This window comes from Ornithodoros turicata, chromosome 1 (assembly GCF_037126465.1).
Source record: "Ornithodoros turicata isolate Travis chromosome 1, ASM3712646v1, whole genome shotgun sequence".
NCBI lineage: Eukaryota > Metazoa > Arthropoda > Arachnida > Ixodida > Argasidae > Ornithodoros > Ornithodoros turicata.
Window position 1 is genome coordinate 33,222,073 of NC_088201.1, and position 21,197 is coordinate 33,243,269.

Sequence of the window (21,197 nt, forward strand, 5' to 3'; positions counted from 1 at the left end):
CACGGAATTTACAAGTCTGTGCCGCATAATTTTTAATTTGCCGCAGCAGAAAACCAGGGGCCTTAAGTATGTTACTTGTTGTCCTAAAACTCAGCACCAGCATCAATTAGGGCAACAGCACAACCTTGGCAGCCATCAGGAGTATGTAGAGGGCAGAGGGGGGTCATTTGGGGGGAAGCATGAGAAGACAGAGAGGTAGCAAATTTGATCCAGTGTATGCTGGCCCTGGGACTCAGGCATGACTTGCTTTGGAGGCAGTAGCACTTCTTCCAGTCAATGGTAGCACCCCTAGCTAGTGAATCTTCCTCTCTTTTTTTAATTGTAGCTAAACAAACAGTAAAACTGACATACAATAAATTTAGTATCAAATTCATATTCCCTTTATTACTGAAAGGCAAAAATGGACTAGCAATATGTACAAAAGAAATATTTGACAGACTTATGTGGCCAGCACGTCTATAAAATTATGTACTTATCACTGACACTGCAACCTGCCACATACTGAGACTGTCCTATTGCACAAAGAGCGATGTTCTATAGGACCAATGCCTAGTGGAAGAAAAAAATAAAAGAATGTCACCCATACATTCATCGGTAGGTGTTGAGTATCATTGTACACTACAACAAAATACCTTGAAGACTAGAAAGCATACAACCTCTCTGAATGTATGTATCGTGGGAAAATAAAGCACTTGCAGCAAACAAAACGGGGCAAGGGTGTAGCTGCACTGCCATTAGTACAGTTCCAATATAACAAACTTGCCAGACGTATTTGGTATAAAGAACATAGCATTCATACACGAAATATCTAAAAGACCATAAGGATTTCAAAGCTGTAACTCATGCAACATTACTACATTCTTTGGAACAATGCAAAGTTACGGTACAGTGAAGCCCCAGTGATGCTGGACAGCACTACAAATGTGGTGCATTGACAGGGTAAAAAAAGGACTAATTTTTTAAAAATATGTTCATGCAGATGAAGGGCCACTTAATTATTTAACCAGTGAAAAATAGGCCTGGCTTCTAGCTAGCACTCCTAGTGCCTAAGGGAAAAATTCATTCTTTTAATTCACATAGTAAAAATCTTCCAACCATAAATAACCCACTGAACAAAAATTAGTTTTGTGAACAGAAAGCCCATTTCCACTGCCTCCCTGTAGCCTCCTACAAGCAGAGCCAGTGCTCTTTTGTAGGCAATGATAGTATGCTGCAGATGCACCATGAAGTTATCTGGTGCAAAGCGGTAAGTCTCTTATTTAGACATGGAAACCAGTCTGCATATGATGACTGAACACTGCTAAGAGTGTAACACACGAAAACCTGCACACAGCAATAGGCTCTGCAATCAGGCTCTCTGCAAATGTGTAGAAAAAAAGAATAAATAAGCAAATCCATCACTCATCTTTAACTGGAATATGGTTTCCTTCAAATTATTCTGGAGACAAATTATTTTGCCACATACATGTATTGCTCTGCCTCCAAGAGCTCAGAAAACACTCAGAAAACGCAGAAAGAGCTCAGAAAAGAGCTTAAAAAAGAATTCATATGAAGGCATACACCTAATGCAATACCAAGCAGCCCACACCTGGCTTGGTCAGGCAGGCTTACACATGTCAGCACTAGCATTACGGTATACCCAATGATGACACAACGGAGTAACCAAGAGCTGCCATTTCAGAACCATTAAAAATTTAAATATCACAACATACATTTCACTGCGTAATACGGCACCTTCGCTCCAATTAAACAGAAACAAGCAGAGCGAGTAAGAAAACATTTTATGTGTATTATGCTGAACACACAGAACAACGCTAGCCAACTACAATAATATAACCGTGTAGGAAACGAGGAACCTCGCTATAAACTGAACATGCACAGGAATTTTATGAAAAGGTTTAAAAGGCTACAATCACTAACTCTCCCTACTTGTGAAACAACTCAATGTGGTTTCCAGTCTTGGCAGCATTTGAGGTTATTATTATTTTTATTATTTATGTACTTGAATGTGCCCATGAATGGGGAAAAGTATTCCTTACCAGCAATGCAGATGCTGCCCTCTTTCATTTTCTCGAGCATCAGCATGCATGAAGAATTAAGGCCACTCTACCCAAAATGTGCAAAAAGTGGAAATAGCAGTATACAACCACCTCAAACTTTTGTGATTCAACTAAGTGTTTGACATGTCATTTTTGTCAATTGTCATGACCAGCAGATAGCTGCATTCTATTTACATAAAGTTGTCACACACACGTGCCAAAAGCCTGTAATGAACTATAATTAGTCATTTTTTGTGCTGTCAAGCCCATTTATATAAGAGGTTCACTAAAATTATTACTGCATACCAGCCTCACAAAAACTACTTTTGCAACCAAGTACAACAAAAATGCCTTTATATTAATGCATGCACATTCAAGATGTGACTGCAAGCTGTGACAGCTTTACATATGTTTTCAGACATTTCTAATGCCAGTTTCCACAGGAGACCTTCATGGGCAACATACTCATCTGCACAGTTCCATGTTCCCTCCCACTTATGTATCTGGTAACTGTACAGGCAGTGATCAACACCTATACCTACAGTAAGCCCACAGAAATGAAACATTGTGATCACAATGACAGGCTAAACTCTCCTAGACTAACTCAGACATGTAACTGTCATAAATGAACCTCAACTACACTGTGGCTTTGTGACTATAAACTTCGGCAGCAATAAACGGGACAAAATCTTCAAGTGTTCAAAAAATGCCCTTCACTTCAATGCTATATTGGCTCCAAACACTGTTTTAGATGCCACAGAACATTTGAAAGTTTGCAGAAGCCAAGTGTATTACCTTGTGCAAGTCCGAGTGAAAGTAAAGTGCAGAATCAGGTAAAACCCAATACAGTAGTCGATGTTTGAAACTAAGTAGTGCAAACCCGCAAGAAATGATAAGCACCGAAGGTAGGCAATTGTGGTCCGACAGTGAATGCCAGTCTACACATATAACAGTGGATTTTGCAAGTACAACTCTGCATTTAATGGACAATCACCAGTGGGAGACATAAAAATGAAAGTGCGCTGCTTTACCAATTCTGCTGTCTCCATAATTTCCTGAAAAGCTGCACAACAATGAGGCATACGCCAATCTGCAACAGTGAAGCCTCCTCAAATGCATCTCCTCATGTAGGGGCTTTATAAATGTTGCCGTGCCACTCATCAAAACTTGTCAAAAGCATCACTAGTTGACATTGACAGGAGGCGGCCGTTCAGGGATGAGAGACGTGAAGAACGATGACACGAAGGTCCAGGCCATGGTCACACGGTGTAAGTGGCGTTCCACAGCAACCACTGGACCATCACGATCTCCATCCATCATGGCCTCTAGGTGCTGCATGTCTGCTTCTCTCTGGTAAAAAGATAGGTTTTGTTTTGCTGTTCTCTCAACTTCTACAGATTTTTTTTCATTATAATGTACTGCAAATCTATTTATGATCATTGTTGTGCTCTGTGTGTCAGGGGCTCTCAAAACGACTTCTGCGGAACATAGGGGTTTCACAACCGGTTGCCAAGGGTTACGAACATGCACTAGGAAGGTGAAACCTTCGCGAAATGCCACATGCTTGCCAATTTCGGTTGCCAACACATAACGTAAAACGTAAACATTCAAAACGTAAAAGCAATCGTTGTACAAGGTACATCGTAACATGAAGTGTTGTTATGCCTGGGTTTTACCGTTTATACAGTCAAACTCCTTTACAACGAAACTCAGGGGACAGCAAAAAAAATTCGCAGCTAAGGTATTTTCGTTAAAAAGGATGTCCATTATTGGACCTATAGGCTCCAGCGGGACCGCAAAAAAATTTTGCTGTAGTGGTATTTTCGTTAAAAAGGTGTTCGCTATAAAGGAGTTTGACTGTACTGCAAAGAATGCAAAGTATGGGTTTAAGCTTCATGAAGTGAACCTACAATGTGTTGTTTGCTGTGAGGTTTTAGCGCATAGCTGTATGAATGTGTGCAGAACCATCAGTTTTGTTCACTGAATAGCGGAAGACCCAGTGATGGTAGACTGAAGCAAAAGCCTCAGGTCACGAGTCACTGATATTTCGAACAGAACACAGCAGTAATTTTTACATGTTGTCCTCTGTGGTGTGGTGTGGTGTGGTGTGGTGTGGTGTGGTGTGGTGTGGTGTGGTTCCTTGGTATGCCAACAAATCTGTAGGGGCTTCTTGAGCTCACAAAGTTAAGAACACCTGCTATAGGTCAGTTTTTCCCTCAAACAAAACATTGCTAAATGATGCCATTGTATGACAATTCTTTCAGTTTTCCAAGCTAAGAAACACAGCATACTTCCAGTATTAGATTAAATTAGAACAACAGAATGACAAATATAGGTTGAATTAAAAAAAAAAAAAATCCCAAGAAAACTTATTTATTATGCCATTTTTTCTAAAACTACACATTCAAAAACATGCTCTGGAGGAATCAGATATCATTTACTGCCTTTCTAGCACTGCCCTCATGTAAAAAGTTCTCCTGGTAAGCCTCTATGAAACAAAGTTGAGAACATGTGCTGCTGTGCAGGGAGTGTACTCAGCTTCTCCCTTACAATGACTTCAGTGCGAGCATGTGCCTGTTTGTGCAGATGCATCACCAGCATGCAAATGGCTATTTCAGTGCCAGACACAATTTTGTGTTGTTCTTTTTCCATGGGAGCCCAGGCCAATCATTTCCAGTGGTGTGCATGTTGGATCAAGTCAAATTATTGCTCCCACTTTTGAGCTAACAAACCGTTTTAACCAGAGCAATGTACGGGTATGCACTGTGGCCTTTGGATACACTCGATTAAGTGAAAAATCGAATTAAGGGAAGATCACTGTATCTTTTCACACATTTTCCTCAAGTTATATGAGGTATGTTATTGTGTTGTGACAAATAGGTATGTCAATTTACCTCTGCTTGACCTTCAGGTACCCTAGGAACCTCTTCTTGGGGTTCTTCCATTTGGGGCCTATGCAAGGGTGGTGCTCTGTTAGGTCTTTCACCAGCCTCTTGAACATTTTCTCCTTCACGGTGCTGTTCTGCATCCCGCTGTTGTCGTGGCCTTGCAAACCAGTCATTCTGGTACCTATAAGGTTGAAAGAGACATGATTAATTAGGTAATTCATCTTTCCCACTTGCAGTCTGACAGCAAACATCATTATAAAGAACAGCTTCAACTGCAGTATCAAGGAGCTACTGTTCGCACCTTATAGCGCATTGTCCCATCCCACCAATAGTTTCCTTTGTATTGAACTGATATCCCACAGGTATGAGGCAACTGCATTATGTATGGAAACTAAATCAATGGTAAATTTGCCTCCCAGCAGTGCTGTCAGGTCAAAATCCTCAAAAATCGCCAGCATGTCCTGAGAAAGTAGCCAATTTCCCTTGTGTGTAGCCAATTCTACAGCTAGTGATGTGTAGGCATCAGGTCATGTTGAAGGAGACTAAGCTCATTTTACCACAGATGTGGAACTGTCATCTGGACTAGAACATATGCGATGCAGAGTGATGAGTAAGTAATTAAATCATGGGGTCGAGTTCTTAAACGTGTCCAGAAAGAATGACATGACCAGAGGTGTGGATATTTTTATATGCTTTAGTTTCCATGCTCAACATGACCAGAAAAGGAAACATGACTTGCCTAGTGGCCACTGCTAAATCAAAGAGAAGACTGATGATAATTGATATAACAGCAATTAGTGGCTTTGCATCACAAGACAACTATACCCATGAGCAGAGGTATAACAATATGTAGGTATAGGAGGTAAAATGGTAGGTATAGAGGTACATAAAGGTACAGAAGAAGTAACATGGATAACAATGACAGTACCCTCATCTGCATGGTGCCCGTCCATTTAAGATCCACAACTGCGCTAGTTGAAATAGGTGTACATGTATCTGCACCCAAGCGGTATTTGAGTATATCCGCACATCTGTGTCCATCGCATTTGTAGGAAAAACATGAACATTACACAAATGTTTGTGCCATAAAAAACCAAAACAAACAAAGGCAACTATTGGCCAAGGAGTGCCATCGCACATAACCAGTTATTTTCATTGTTTACATGTAGTTTCTTTGTATATGTATGATCTTGTGTGTTTGACTGTTGTTTTGCAATCTAGGGTAAGTAGAAGCTTTCAGTGTTATATACTTTACAAGAAAAGTGAGGCACAAAATTATACTTGGGATAACCCAAAGCAAACAGATGCCCTGGTATCTACACAAATATTATGTGACAAACGTTTTTATTTCTGAGCAAACAAACTTCTCAGGAACATTATGTCATCCACAGATGTCCACTAACAGCTGTTAAAGATGTACCAATGCAACAGACAACAAAGTCTGGGATAATTGATTCACTGATTTTGAATTCACTAATTGTGCCTCCACCCACATTCCGTGGAGGTGCATAGTTTTATCAGAGCAGATTTCAAAAAGTTTATTTCTACCCGAAAATTATTATTGCTACCGCCACCCTGACAAGAGTAAATGAGTATAAATACCTGGGCGTCATCATTTCCTCTGATCTCCGCTGGAACAATCATATCAATTACATAGTTCGAAAGGCACAAACTAAGCTGTGGTCGCTCCGGCAGTGCCTACGTTTTGCAAATTCTGCTGCAAAGTGATCCGCCTATAAAACACTTATTCGCCAGATTTTAGAATACACGGACGTAGTTTGGGACCCCCATACCCAGTCAAACATCAACAAGATTGAATCTGTCCTGAAGGGTGCTCCATTTTATTTTCAACCAACATAATCCTCGAAAGTCTGTCATGTCACTGTACTCATCGAGTAGTCTAGAACCCTTGTCTGCACGCAGAAAAATCCACGGGCAACAAGACACAACCATAGTAACTAGGACTTTCGCGCTACCTGCAACTGCTTCTTGCATTCGTTCTTCCCACGCATGGTACATGGATGGAATGGCCCCAGTGAGGATGCTGTATCATGTGTTAGTGTTCTCGTTCTTACATAAAATTGAGGCAATGTATTGTTCTTGAATGTTTATGATGCCCTCTCTACTTGGACTGTCATCGCAGTCTGTAGTATTATTAAATAAATAAATCAGCATACCATCCACAGATATAACCCACTCACGCAGCTCTCTAAACATGAGCAACGCAACAACAGTGGATCTTCTTTAACGACTGCCAATATCCCAGCACACAGAGAAAGCAATCCTGAGGACATCCTACTCAGAGTATGTTGATCATCAGTGGAGAGAGGAGTGAATGCACTGTACTTCAGCATTAGACATACTGCTTGCGACATATACTTGTCCGAAATCGACAGCTCATTGTCTATGCTATCTGAAATCCTCAGCTGTTGCAAGGTTACTTCTCCTGACTAATAGAATCCTGCGGCACATGGCCCACCTTCAAACACAGTACTGGTACAGCTCCTTCAAAGGCGGCACAACCAATACATACAGGCTGTTGAACCACTGGTTGAAGATTTCAGACAAGTATGTCGCAAATAGTACCTCTACTATGAAACCAACTGACCCTGATTTAGGCAAATATGAATCTCAATTGGAACACCAGGAAGTACCACAAAGTAGCCAAGTCACCATATCATAAATTTCTGTGCCACCACAGTTGGAAGGCAGCAAATCTGACAACTCTGACTCCTAACTCAAAGAGGCTAAGATCATGCTAAGGCTAAGGCCGTGAGGATCTTTGCCCACTTAACATATTTTCAGTTCTTGAGCTTCTGTTATGGTGCAAATAATGGCAATATATAGGACAGACATTCGTCACATTGCATGCTTAGAATTGGGCCTTATATTGTTTGCAAGTGTCCTGAAAGGCATTTTCAGATTTCTGGATTTAATGCTTTGAAGAACGCTTTGTCAAACAGTTGAAGAATTGACAGTGTAATTGCACTGTTTTGTAATAAACGTTCAACACAGAGAATATACATAGAGCACACTTCCATTTTTTCACACATATACTGTACAACATTTTGTTGTTATCCTGGGAGTGAAGAAATTTGCACGGAGACAAGGAACTATTGCAAATATACACAAGAGGTTTAAGATTGTTTGTGAGTGGGTACTTACAGGTAAACAAGCATTGCAATGCCAGTGACCACAAGAAACCTTCCAAAAGAAGAGTAGAAATAAACAATTCCCAGGAGAACAGTAGCCCGCCCGACCGTGTACAGCCAGTCAAGCCAGTCACGATGCACTTCATCATCATCATCCTGCACGCAATGAAGCCCTTTGTTTCTCGACTCCGTACTATTAAAGTCCCTGGTAGCCCTGGTAGAATACCTCATCAAGTAGTGGACCTCCTTGGGCATTCATACGTGGTCCACGGTTCTCAGCAGCTGCTCGTGGGGCAGCCTGATTTGCTTGCTGCTGGGCCACAGAAGGAGGAGCAACTGTTGCAGTTGGTGTTGTTGGGACTTGACTATGCACACCATCTGTTCCTTGGTTTACACTGCAAGACAGAGCAACATTCAGGTCTGCAGGTATAGGGTACTACATAAAGTACTACATTCTTTCAATGTAGATTCAGATGTAGGTTACTACTGTATGTAGACTGGATGAACATTACAAATTCTATGTCCTCCCACATATCCTCAACAGCTGATGCTCCATATCACTCCATAGGTTACAAAACATCACAACGTCGTATAAATAAGAATACTTTCAGGAACTCGAGCGATTGAAATCTGCATATTTCCACAATGTCAACCTATCGCAATAATGCCTGAATAGGACCCTATGCCACCCATTTTCATGTGAGTAGCATCTAATTTATTATACAGTACACTCCAACTAAATCTCTACAGTACAATTCTACCAGGTAATGCATCACTTACAAAAGTTCTTCCACCTCATATGCCTGAGGTGTATTTTGTACTACTGCTTTCGATATTTGCACCCAACAGACATCCTGCATGTGCTGGACATTCAGTGAGTGCTGAACTGCAGTGATATTTTAATACTTGGAGTGCATAAAAGCTGAAGTAACTAATTATTCAAACTGCCAGAATAGTTAAGCAAATATAAAAAGATAGAACATTTTCACTAGCACCTGCTTAGCCTCAGTACGGAGTATGAACAATGTCCTTCTCTGCTTCTTTTGGGGTAACTCCCATAAACAGTTAAATTATTATGATGCACTTCAATCACGCTACTTCCTCTTTAATAGGCTCAAGATGCATAGTATTTAGGTTCAAGATTGATCTACTCATAGGGGGAGAGCACAAAGCAGACATTGAAAGTTTAGTTTCCATGACTTGTCTTCAATGCAGATTTCGCAGAACCACACAAAATTTTAATCTTGGTACACAGCGCCGTTCGTCATTACAAATTGACAGCTCGTCACTATGATGAATGTCATCTGGGTCCCCTATTGTAACAGAATTTTATTTATTTATACATACTGCAGCCTTGCTAAGGCTATGGCAGGAGCAGACTTGCATGGTACAGAACATCCTTCGTGGGAGTAGCCCAGTTAGCACCAGGAATTGAATTCCCACAGCTTTATTTAATGATGATGATTCGGGAGTTTCATCGCCAGGGGCGATACTGTACCCCTTTACTGGTGGTAATGTGGTGAAATGGAATAATGAATTCCATAAATATATTGTGTGTAAAAAAAAAATATGTGTATATATCTATCTATCTATGTGTGGGCTGGAAAGGCACACACTTTGCAACGGAGAAGGTCCCACAAAATTGAAGTATAACAAGGAACTTAAATTGATCTGTTTGTTGACAATGAAGGTACTTCAACCTTTCAAAAGCTCATTGCTTAATAAGCATCATCAAATTTGTTGCGTTTACTGTGCAACCACAGGAAAGCGGAGTCACGCACGCCGTGCACGTACGACTGCGCACACATGGTTGTAGTCTCATTAGAGAGGGAGGATGCAGATTGCGATATTTGTATACCAGAATTGAACAAAAGGAACCTGGAACTTACCCAAAGTTACTTTGACAAAGCTACAGAAAAAGGAACAAGCTCCTCAAGAAGTTACTGGAGCTCAAAAGCGTTACCGAAAAATGTAGCTTAGTTATAGTAATGAGTTACCCCAACGCTGACCTTAACGAACTTAAATTAAAATAGCATAGATACTATTTATTCTGCAAAGTAACTTACAGCTGCATATACTGAGAGAAGTATTGGGCATACAGTTGCTGTGCCATGACCATTTGCTGCATCACCTGCTCTGGACTTGCAGCCCCAGGAAGAAGTCCAGGAAATTGGAATGGAAGCTGAGGTTCTGGTCCAGTTGGAGCTACCTGTGCTGTGCTGCTGAGAGGGCAAAATTATCAAAAACATAATCTAAATAAAACCACACTTTAGCTCTGGTGCCCTTTCTAAAGATACATAAAGTAAGATCAATGCTACCTAGATAAAGAAGGCCTGATCGCTTTAAATGATGTGACATAGTCATTAAGAGTCCACCAATCACGACAGTGTTTTCAGGAGCTATAGCTATAGAGACAAGTCACCATTGCCCGCACAGGCAGCAACTTGTAGCTACAGAAAGCCTCTGTTTGAAATAGTCTGCGGTGATTGCCTGAGGCAGACAATATATTCGTTGTCTATGTCTTGAATATATATGTCTTGAATGAGAGGCTACATATGTTCGAATTACCCCCCCCCCCCCCCCCCCCAGTTCGAATGTTTTCCCCCAGTGAAATACTCATGACTTTGGCGGTACCCAAGTGCCAATTCGAATTAACGGGATTGCACTGTACTAATGTTCTAGTTCACTTCTGCAAAAGCCTCGCAGAGATATTACTTTGTGGTTGTCTGAACACCCCTTTCTTGATGTTCTATATATACTGGCTGCTGACTGGTCTCATGTGATATACGTATTAATGTTGTATGTGGTACTTATTTGCACTATGCTACCAACATCACAGGCAGATATCTCACTTGTGTGATGCACTGCTCCCTCGGTGCCGTATGCCATCTATGCTTGTCGATGAGGATCCAGTTGCAGCAGATGAGCTAGAGTGCAAGGCAGCAAGTTGATCATTCGCAGCAGCTGAACTAGACCCACTTCCACCGTCCTGGCGAGGATATATGCACAGTTGTGTGTGTGCGCATCATTCATGTGGCATAAATTAGCTTAGCTTAAAGTAGCTTATACTAGCTTACAAAACCTCTAAGAAATAATTTACGACGCAGGAATTACTGAACCACAGAAGGAATGCAACTTACAAGAGGAATTGGTGGATGTGATGTTGATCCTTCAGAGGGTTCACGTGAAGACTTGCAGACAAGATGCAATATGTGTGTTCTGCTTGTATCCTGGAAAAATTTAGAAGCATTCAGTGTATCGAACTTACAAGAGATCTAACGAAGAGTGCTGTCCTATAGACTTCCTGGCTACAGATTCACATTTCCCATCCCAGACCACGATAAGAAAAACAAGCGTATCCTTTTTCAAGGGCTACTTGATAGCGGCATCGCATTTGAAGCCATGATTATCACATGCAGATTCCCTTACCAGTTGGAAAATGTCCTTCAGAATTGTTTGGTTCTCGAGCAAGCGACCAGAATAAATGAGTCTTTGATCTTCTGGCTTCTGTAAAGTTCCAAGCAACAGCAGTGTTTCAGAAGTTATTAATGCAGCATGGAGAACGTGAATAATAGAAATGAGAACCTGAGACAGAGGAACACACAGGGGTGACAACAAATTCCCGAACACAGTTGTGTTTGAGAATCTGTTGTGTCATCCCTGCGTGTTCCGCCATCTCCAGTGTTCGTTTCTATCATTAGTAATAAATTTTTATTCTTTAGGGAACTCACGGACTTCAATACTCACAGGCTTGCTGGGGTATACTTTAGACAAGTGAAGCTTCAGCTGGTACACTGACCAGTCCAAAGGACAGTCAATGGGGTGGTCACTAATTTTCTGGTTAGGTGCCCGTATGACAAGGCAGGTGGTCAAGCTCAAAGCTTCCATAGGAAGGCTCCACCAAGCATAAAGACTGAACAAAAAAAGAAGAAAAGAAAGTCACAAATGCAGTGTCGTAATGAAATCTGATGAGTGGCAATACTTTCAGCTCTTAACCCAAACCAAATTGTCACTCCAACACATAATGTGCATATAAACAAAAAAAGAAGAAAAAAAAAGACATTGCACAAACAAGGTTGCCACATATTCACTTTTGAGGCTAATTTTTGTATATATGGAGCATACGTCATTACACACAAGTTTACTTGTTTCACTTCTTCAAACACCAGACACTGTGCACTGCTGCTTCCAGCACAGGTTGTAATGCGGGAGTAAAATGACATAAGCAAATGACGAGTAAATGACTAATTTGCATGTGACCAGCACTGGAACTGTGAAGAAAATAATATGCATTAATATGCATTTTTGTAACCAAACCAATGCAAATATCTACTGATGAGGTTGGATAATGCATGAAACATATATATACATATGTGTGTGTATAGTGAACGTCGAGAAAAGTAGGGGAAGTAACAAAAAAAGCTTTATTGAAACTTAAAAGTAATAATAACTCTCTCTTTGTTACTTCACCTACTTTTGTCTTCTTTCTCCCATTTATCTCGATGTTCACTATTATTTGATTACGTAGCCGTCTGACCCCAATGTCAACTTTTTAAGATATATATATATAAATACATATATATAGGTAGATGAAAAATATTAGAGGCAGACAACGAAGGTGTAGGAAATAAGGAAAAAAGGGGAAGTTATTTATTTACAGGTGGAAAGTTAAGGAGATACGTCGACGTTGCGGCGGAAGCTCCGCCTTGGTCAGGACTGATGATGATTATGATCGATGATGATGATTAACTCAGATGCCATTTTCAAATAAGACAGGTACGAAATTAAAATTTTACATCTTCGTGACTAATGAACAAAAGACACAAATGCAAATGAAATCAAGGAATCTAAATGAAAATGTTAAACATAGAAAGGCTGCTATACAAATCAACAAAACACAGTGACAGAGGTGGAGACTTTTCATCAAAACAACAAACAACAACAACAAAAGAACAACTTCCTACAGCATGGTGCAGTACGCTCAAGAGCAGTGTGATGTTAGGCTACGTTGACACTACAATTCCACAACAGCAAACAAGGTTAATTACAACAGTGGTCAAACACACAGTTCCCGAACTGAATATTCAGGCCACTTCTTCAGCTACAACCTTTTGTTGACCTGTGTTGCATTTCAAAAGGAGTAATATGGAGTTCGTTTTCTATTAAGAATGTTGTGAAGCCTGCACATGTGTTACAGTTCACAGAAGAGTACTGTATAACAACCAGGTGCTGAGACTTGCCTATTCTGACACCCAAAGCTGTTCATAGCACCTATAATAAACATGTCAATCAGTGCTGGCGGATTAATATCACTGGCTAAAAGAATGGGCCACTCTGGCCACACAGTGGAGAAAAGATCACTAGAAAGGCCACGTGGTATCAGAACACTCAGTCAGTTTTGCAAGCTGCTACCTTGTGTTGCATATGAAACTAAGACATTTTTCTATGGGCCTACATTGTCCATTATCAAAAATTAAGACTAGCTCCATTTATGAAATCAATGAAATGATAGCCCCCTACGCACCCATAAAAAAAAAGGAGAAAAAAGAAAGATGCATACTGGTGTTCTGTGCTCGCGTATAAGAAAAATGCCTCAAATAACTGCCAGAATACAAGTTCTGTCAGAGTATAAAACAGCACTTTGGAACTGCACTATGTACTTTGCTAAATGCATTAACATTTACTTATTTATTTAGTTATACTACAAGCCCTTGTTAGGGACCAAGTAGGAGTGGGTTATTACAAAACTCAAAATCTGTTACATCCTCTGGAACAGACATCTGTTGAAAACTTAACACAAAAGTGAATATTACGAACAATTACAGTAACAAATTGAACGCACAAATGTGCCCAAATCCCAGCACGAAATTGTTCAACATCAGCAGTACGTAATACGGATGGTGGGAATTTATTCGTCATTTATGATTTGTAAAGAAAAAAAAAAAAAGAGTTTGAAACAATTGATACGGGATTGATACAGTGCAAAAGCTTTGCGTTATACGCGACACAATAGGCAGTGAATGTAACATTAACCAGTACCAGCATCGCAAAAGTTACTTTGTAAGCTAAGTCATTTTCACTCCAAACGATCAGATTGTGTTGCGGAACAATTGTATACGTGTCAGTTACCAGTCGGAAATGCAGCTGAGACATCTGCGCAAATGTTATTTAAGAGCAGAGAAAAACAGAGCGAAAACCTGGACTGATAAAAGAGAGACGTTCACACAATGTGTGTATATGCATCTCTTCTCTCCGTCCGGTTTATCGTGCTGTTTTTGCCTGTTCAAGATGTACCAACTTGCCCACGTCACTGCCTTAACTTATTTAAGAGCGTTTTTTACACGCAGTTGGAGCACACCAAAGAAAAAATAGCTATTCATACGAATGAATATGAATATCAGCCAGTGCAAGTCATACTGGTAGTAATCTATGCATTTGTCAGCTAACTACTGCCACATGCTGTCATAAAGCTAATCCAAAGACACAAGTGGCAATGTTGGATTTGGACCAAAATAAGCCGTTCATATGCATGGCTTTGTCCTACTTGTGCATGACATCAGGCCCATCAGTTTTTGTTTTGTTGACATAGATGCTTGCAATGCCCTTTTACCATAAGCCACATAAAGGTGGAAACAAGGACAGAAGCAAGAAAGGAAGCATGCCTTCTGCAACCAACAAGTTATTGAGCTTAGTCTCCCAATATTTTCTTGTAATGATGTATCTTGGTCCAAGGGTGACACATTTAACCAACACAATGTTTATTTTGTTTGCTTTCTAATACAAGTGAAAGTAGCATTCGTCCTGTCTCCCCTGTGCTTTTTCATCCTGAAGCTATGTACCGACTGACCCAACAGTCTACACTCCTAATACAAATCCCTTGTTCTCTTCGAAACCATTAATCCCATGTTTTAAAAAAATATAGGTGCAGTCCTTACATATCCTTCCGTTATGTAGTGGACATGTTAAGTATTCTTCCCCTTTCATATTAAGTAATAATGATAGAGTTCCATTTTTGTAATGTACGATACAAATGGCTTTACGAAAAGTGGGACTGGCACTGTGAAGATGTGTGGTTATGAGAATGCTTGCAACACTAACTAGAATTTACAAATAACTATTCAAGCAAACACGGCTATAACTGAACTGTATCACAACACTTTAGATGCCATTACAAAAGCAATAGGGATCATCTGATTGTCGTGCAGCTGGAAGTGTTTACATGCCTGACCATGCAACGTCGTGCAGTCATAAACTTCACTGAATAAGAATTTTTACGGCAGTATTCACAAATTGAAATACCCACGCCTCCACTGTAGGAATAGGTCATGATCTCGATGTTGGGCATTCGTACACACGTGTGTGCCAACCCACCACAAAATCTCACGGAGGTTGTTTATCAGTGTGATGTATACTACGCTGAGTAAGCAGACCTCTGCGGCGTTGCCAGATGCAGTTGTTCGGTGCAATTTGACTAAATTAAAGACTATAGTCATCCCAATCAGGACTAGAAAGAATCTCAAATATACTAACCCATTCAGCTACATTTAGCTGTAGATACGGTCGCATTTACAGCTCTGCATTGCACAACACAACAGAAGCAACCACACTCAACAAAGTTGAAATGTAGAACAAAATAACTTTTCAGTCGCGACAGGTGAGTTTCACTTATGCCATTTAAATATGACCTTTTCCACAACACAAACATAAGATGTAGTTTCATACCACTCTTTCTAGACGCTGCGAAAACTGTGATGGCAATGGTACTTTTTCAACTTAATTTTCTAAAGTAGGCCCAACATGATATACAGAGTTGACACCGGCAACATACCCTTGTGAGTCGAAGTGCAATCACTGAAAGATGATAGGTTGCAATTTTCTAACGCAAGACGCTGAAAAATGCGAGGATTTTGCACCAAATTGAATAGACCCTACCCCAACAATTGTTTTCCTGAAGCAGAATGATATCTGTCGCTCACTCATTGGTCGACAGCTGTGTACGAGACTATAAGATTCGCGATGAGGTCACAGGACGGAGCTGTCTTTCTCTTTCTTCCGGTATGTCTGCCCAATTTAATCAGTATTCAAGTAACTTTCGTTATAGTAATGTTCACAGTCATCCCACCATTAAGAAGTCTAAATGAATAAATGTATAAAAATTGGAGCAGTTATTAACCGCTGACTATCGCGTCCCCAGTGACAAGCTGGTTCCGAGGATATCTTGTGCGTAGCGGAGGCGGAAGATTTTGATTTGTGCGGCAATATTTGGCAGCATGCTATGCTGTATCTAAGAAAGTTGAACCCTGTTGTAAATTAAGTCGTTCGGCAGACGTCCACCTGACATTTACCTTCCTAAGTAGAGCCGCGAACCCACAGCTGTCTTCATGCGGGTATGTGGTACCTGCGTCTGCAACGCTGCATGTCTGACGAAATGGTTGGCGAAAAATGCTGATGTGCGCAAGTTAGTTGGGCATATTAATTAATTTTCACAGGTTTGTCCAACGCCGACAAGGTCTTTTTCGTCCACCACTGTATTGTCGGAAGATTTGTCGATGGGTTGCTTCTGTTGTCGTGTGATGAGAATGGCATTGATTGTAAGCGTGTGATTTTAAGTCACGTGCTCCGGAACTTTCGTTTACTGTCCCCACAAATGGTGTTTTACAACTTCTTAACGTTAGGGTTTTGTTGCAACCTGGTTGTTGTTGGAGTTATGGAAAATTGGATCCCAAGCCCGTATTACTTGCTACGAGTTTACATTCTAAAACAGTGAAGTTTGGTGAAGCTACTGGGGGCCCTCTTCTCGTCAAAAGAAGTCTACCTCGATTACTTTACGTCACGAACTGTTGGGCAGAGCTATCAGGCCAGTTTGCAGAAAAGTTGAGTACGTACGATAGCTTTGGCAGCGCTTCCCGCACGAGCAGCGAGCGCGTGCTCAATGCACTGCAAAGGCTGAGTCTGATGCGATGAGTAAAACGCAACAAGGCATGTGTATCTGGAAAATGTGTAGAATACAGGCGACGCTTCAACCCGTGTACTCTACCTCACTCCGATAAGCGCTGGACTACCGGGAACAGTGAAAACAGCATCAGACTGGTCGATTGTTATTTTGGGGATGGCCGGGTGCTTGCATAGTAACACTTGTTGTGAACACGTGCGAAAAAAAAAAAAGAAAAGAGCACCTGAAGTGCAATGAAAGAAGGCTGTTTATCTGAGACTTGCCTGAATGATTTCCTGGGGCTTCTTTCATTGCGCTTGGGCCGTTGTTCTTACAGGTGTTGTCGATAAACGATACTATACCTGCCCCCAACCGACCGCCCCCAAAGAGATAGTCGACCGGTCCATTGCTGTTTCCACTGTTCTCCGGTAGTCGAGCGCTTATCAGAGCGAGCCTGGTGCACTGGCGAGACGGAAACGGGAGATCGCTTAACTGTGCCCAAGACAGTACCGTCCACAAGGACGGATGGATTCGATTGCCTCATTTGCCGTCATATTCGTTACTGTTCGGTTACTGCCTGGTGTCTTGGTGGATGCTTTGGCCGCGTTTCGGCTGGGCTCAGCGTGTTCTCGGCGATGTGCTCTGGTGTGAACAGAGCTTTGGCGACAGTGGTCTCTTGTCTTCGTTCCATCCCTCTGTTTGAAGCATGTCTGTGCGCATCCACGCGCGAGTAACCCAGCTGTGGTCACGAGGCCTCCCGTGTCCCGCAAGTTTCATGGGAGCGGATGGGGGCTCTTATAAGTTACATCGGCACGGTTTCAGCAACGCCAATTAACACTTAAACCGAGATTAGTCTCCCCTAAACTTGGTGTTAATCCTCAACCCTGTTTCACCAATGTGGGATGGCGGCATTCCCCGTCAAACAGTGTCATATGGAGCCGTTAGTAAAAGGGGATTGACGATTAACTGGCGTTGGTGAGAGAGTCATCGCCACCTTGTTAACCCTGAAGTTGAAATGTCCGAGAGTCCGCAGAGTAGTGGAAACTGCGAAGACTCTGAACAAGGGGCAGTCCTACTAGCGGACGGTGTGGCTACACAAGCGCCGCACCGTCAAGAAGTATTCCGTCTGGAAGGCGGCCTGCGCACGGGCGGGGAACCGCAAGACCACGGTCACCGTGGCAAGACGTTTGAGGACGCCGTCGGCGAGTTCTCCGTTCACCCATGAAGACACGCGTGCACCCCAGCTGCTCGAAGCCTGCTGTGTGGACCATTTTTCCTCAAATCGAGGTCATTCGAGCGGTGTTGAAAGTGTCATATTTGTTGCTCCGTGTATTTCAGTTCTATTGTTATTAGATACCTGCAATGTTGTGCACGCAGGCCACCGCGTCTGCTGCACCACTCGACAGGGAGGAGGATGAAGACACGGTGGATGACTCCGTCTCTGAGGAAGATTCAATCTCTGAAGAAGACTGGTTCGCTCCACCAAACGGACCTCCCCGACATGTTCCAGCGGGTATAACAGCATTTTACGAATCATCTGTCGTTGCCACTCTGTTAACCAAAATGTGACGATTGATGAACCCTTAGTGTTCTAAAGAAGTGTGCCCTTGCTTGCAGCCGCTTCGAGATCTAACGGCCTGCCACAGCTTCGGACGCAAGAAGAGATACGGGAGGACCGCATTCAGCAGCTGATATCGGGGGCCGAAGAGCATAGGCGTATCATGGGCGACATTGCGACGGAGCTTGGAAGAGTGACACAGGGCCTGAACAACGTTGTCACCGCAATCAACAACTTGGTGCGGCAGCAAGAGGCCCATCAGCAGGAGGTAGTGCCACGTTATCTCTCTGCATATATATCCGTTGACCTTGATGGGCGCGTGCGCCACCGTTTGTTTCAGATCTGCTCCTTGCTACGCACACTACTCGTGGCCCTGGCACGCGGCAACCCTCCCCCATCGTAGACGTGCGCTAGCAGCCACTCACGGTTGAACAGCAGATAGTGTATATATTGTAAATAGTGTGGCTGGTAGTGTGTACTGTGCAGAGGGTACACATGGTGTAAATAGCAAGTGCATAGCTTTTTCTTTTCAACGCAAGCGTGTTTGTTTATTTTGTTCACCCCGTTGCGATCACTTTTCACGTTTTTCCCTCACGTGGAGAAGGAAGCCCAGTTGTACGCGATCACAACTACGCTTTCCGTAACGAAGTTGTTGCAGACATTGTAGCTAGATCACAGCTGCAATTAACGCAACGAACTGCCGAAAAACGGTTGGGAGCAACTTATTTGACGAGACTGAACTAGAGTTGACATGGCCTTTTCCTACGTTTCTGACAGGTGCAGTCGCACTGAGAAGTTAACTAAAATGAACTGCATTCGTTTCAATGCATGTCTTTCACGGTACCTTTATTCCTGCTTTGTGGTGAATGCAATACTGTTGTTTAACTACTTCGTTGGAAGAACAAACAAAGGGAGTTTTAGTACACCAAACGAATTCTACGACAATGGTACGATTCAGACAGCTGTCAAATCACAGATCAGGGACTGGCTAAGTTCGTTCAGTGTAGAGCTAACTTGATGCGTCGAGGAAAACAATCGGAACGCGTCTATTGGATAGCGGGGATCACCATGCGCAACGCTGTCCAACAGGCGCGTTCCCATTACTTGTCCCGGCGCATCAAGTCATGTTTTCACTGAACGCACTTAGCTTCCCAGCAAAGAAATGTCCGCAACTTTGTAGGAAAAGAGCGATTGCCTTGTCGTGTTTTCGGACTCTCTATCACGAACACCTTCAGACTCACTAAAACTCCCTCTATCGGAATACGATGTCAAGGAACTTTTGCTTAGCAAACAACAGTAATGCAATTCTGAGGTAACAGTTATTGATGTGATTCAAACAAGAAAGCAAGCAGCACGGAGACAAACACGTGTTCTGTTATCACAATTTCTACTTTGAGGAAAAAATAAAGGTTTTTGCTGATGCTGCTTCATCTCAACATCTAGGATGAAACATGTGCTTACGGCACATATGGTGACAATTGGAACGACGCGGGACAACTAATGACCAATGACTTCCGTCTGGCTAGGTTTTAACGAAATTCACGCGGCAACGCAGCAGCCTAATACCATATTGCGGGAAGACTTGCTTACAACTCTGAGAGTGAACCCCTAAGCGCCATGCCTTGAAAAAGAAAAAAAAAAAAAAAACTGGTGCAGGGATGGGCAGTATTTAAATACATTGTAATTAAAATACTATTTAAAATATAAAAATTTATATTGTATTTAAATACGGACTGGAAAATGTATTTATAATTATATTTAAATACCAGTTTTCGGGGTATGCGGACAACGGTCGCGACTACCCGGACACCTTGTTGTACGTAGCAGCTTCGTCAAATTTAGTACAAGCCTTTGCTCATCGGCACCTGTGCAGATGCGGCTCTCCTTTACGAATCTGACTGTACGGTCGAACAGAAGATGCCTAAAGGATGCAGACTTCGAGAAACTTCTAATATTGAAGTCGACACGATAATCTAAGAAATAAATGTTATTGGTGCTGACTGATTCGTTGTTATGATCATCGTTATTTCTGTAATTCCAGATGCCATCTTCCTCACAGTATTTATGGTAGTAGTTACGGTATTTAAATACTGTATATTTTGTATTTAAATACTCACATTGAAAAGTATTTATGAAGAGTATTTAAATACCCCTTTCAACAAAGTATTTCGTGTTTATATTTACATACTCAAAAAATGTATTTATGCCTATCCCTGACTGGTGGCACACAACACAAAAGGCAATCAAAGCGAAAGACTCGGGGAAGAAAGTAAACTCGACAGAGTTCCTGATCATCTTTCACCATACAGCGGTAGCATCTTCTTCGTCCTCTCAAAAAAAAAATGGCCTAACCTCGTATGCGTGAAACCTTCGTTCACGCTCACACCTTTTCTTGCGTTGCCCTCACAAGCTTTCAACTCGTGACCAAAAACCAGTCAAGCCCTTACATGCTTTCAACTCGTAGCTGGCCTCACGAGCCCTTGACCCTCATGCACCTTCAACTCATTGCGGGCCTCACAGCCCTTCACCCCGTCTTCCCAATCTGCCGAATCCCAAATCGCCGAATGTATTGAAGTTCGGGAGACAGTCTTAATACTTTGACCTTCAAACGTGCTGTACTTCACGTGC

At 42.0% G+C, this 21,197-nt stretch overlaps 2 protein-coding genes across 8 annotated transcripts; one reads left to right on the plus strand and one right to left on the minus strand.

The window, feature by feature from the left end:
• Nucleotides 1-357: 357 nt before the first annotated feature.
• Nucleotides 358-17,314, minus strand: LOC135377932 (homocysteine-responsive endoplasmic reticulum-resident ubiquitin-like domain member 2 protein). Of its 6 annotated transcripts, XM_064610707.1 has the most exons (11): nucleotides 15,908-16,005; nucleotides 12,217-12,277; nucleotides 11,827-11,992; nucleotides 11,509-11,586; nucleotides 11,220-11,309; nucleotides 10,932-11,068; nucleotides 10,146-10,301; nucleotides 8,306-8,474; nucleotides 8,093-8,235; nucleotides 4,934-5,108; nucleotides 358-3,389 (listed from the first exon to the last, which is right to left on the minus strand). In XM_064610707.1, the coding sequence occupies exons 3-11, from the start codon at nucleotides 11,965-11,967 to the stop codon at nucleotides 3,222-3,224; spliced, it is 1,257 nt and encodes a 418-aa protein (XP_064466777.1). In that variant the 5' UTR covers nucleotides 11,968-11,992; nucleotides 12,217-12,277; nucleotides 15,908-16,005; the 3' UTR covers nucleotides 358-3,221. The 6 variants fall into 6 exon arrangements, with proteins under 6 accessions (XP_064466777.1, XP_064466775.1, XP_064466778.1 ...); XM_064610705.1 differs by lacking the exons at nucleotides 12,217-12,277; nucleotides 15,908-16,005 and adding an exon at nucleotides 17,296-17,314; XM_064610708.1 differs by lacking the exons at nucleotides 12,217-12,277; nucleotides 15,908-16,005 and adding an exon at nucleotides 16,966-17,065.
• On the plus strand, nucleotides 16,083-19,990 carry LOC135377933 (uncharacterized). Of its 2 annotated transcripts, none has more exons than XM_064610709.1 (4): nucleotides 16,083-16,134; nucleotides 18,389-18,524; nucleotides 18,629-18,837; nucleotides 18,910-19,990. In XM_064610709.1, exons 1-4 carry the CDS (start codon nucleotides 16,096-16,098, stop codon nucleotides 18,970-18,972), a joined length of 447 nt encoding a protein of 148 aa, XP_064466779.1. In that variant the 5' UTR covers nucleotides 16,083-16,095; the 3' UTR covers nucleotides 18,973-19,990. The 2 variants fall into 2 exon arrangements, with proteins under 2 accessions (XP_064466779.1, XP_064466780.1); XM_064610710.1 differs by lacking the exon at nucleotides 16,083-16,134 and adding an exon at nucleotides 16,263-16,466.
• Nucleotides 19,991-21,197: the final 1,207 nt, after the last annotated feature.

What these genes read in the sequence shown, in the direction of transcription:
- LOC135377932 (XM_064610705.1), bottom strand. Translation starts at nt 11,967, where the DNA reads ATGGAAGCTTTGAGCTTGACCACCTGCCTTGTCATACGGGCACCTAAC. An exon ending in TGAAGGACATTTTCCAACTG is followed by an intron (nt 11,310 to 11,508) that starts GTAAGGGAATCT and finishes AAATTTTTCCAG; the next exon opens with GATACAAGCAGAACACACAT. An exon ending in CACATCCACCAATTCCTCTT is followed by an intron (nt 11,069 to 11,219) that starts GTAAGTTGCATT and finishes TATCCTCGCCAG; the next exon opens with GACGGTGGAAGTGGGTCTAG.
- LOC135377933 (XM_064610709.1), top strand. Translation starts at nt 16,096, where the DNA reads ATGAGGTCACAGGACGGAGCTGTCTTTCTCTTTCTTCCG. An exon ending in CTGTCTTTCTCTTTCTTCCG is followed by an intron (nt 16,135 to 18,388) that starts GTATGTCTGCCC and finishes TTGTGCACGCAG; the next exon opens with GCCACCGCGTCTGCTGCACC. An exon ending in AAGAGGCCCATCAGCAGGAG is followed by an intron (nt 18,838 to 18,909) that starts GTAGTGCCACGT and finishes CGTTTGTTTCAG; the next exon opens with ATCTGCTCCTTGCTACGCAC.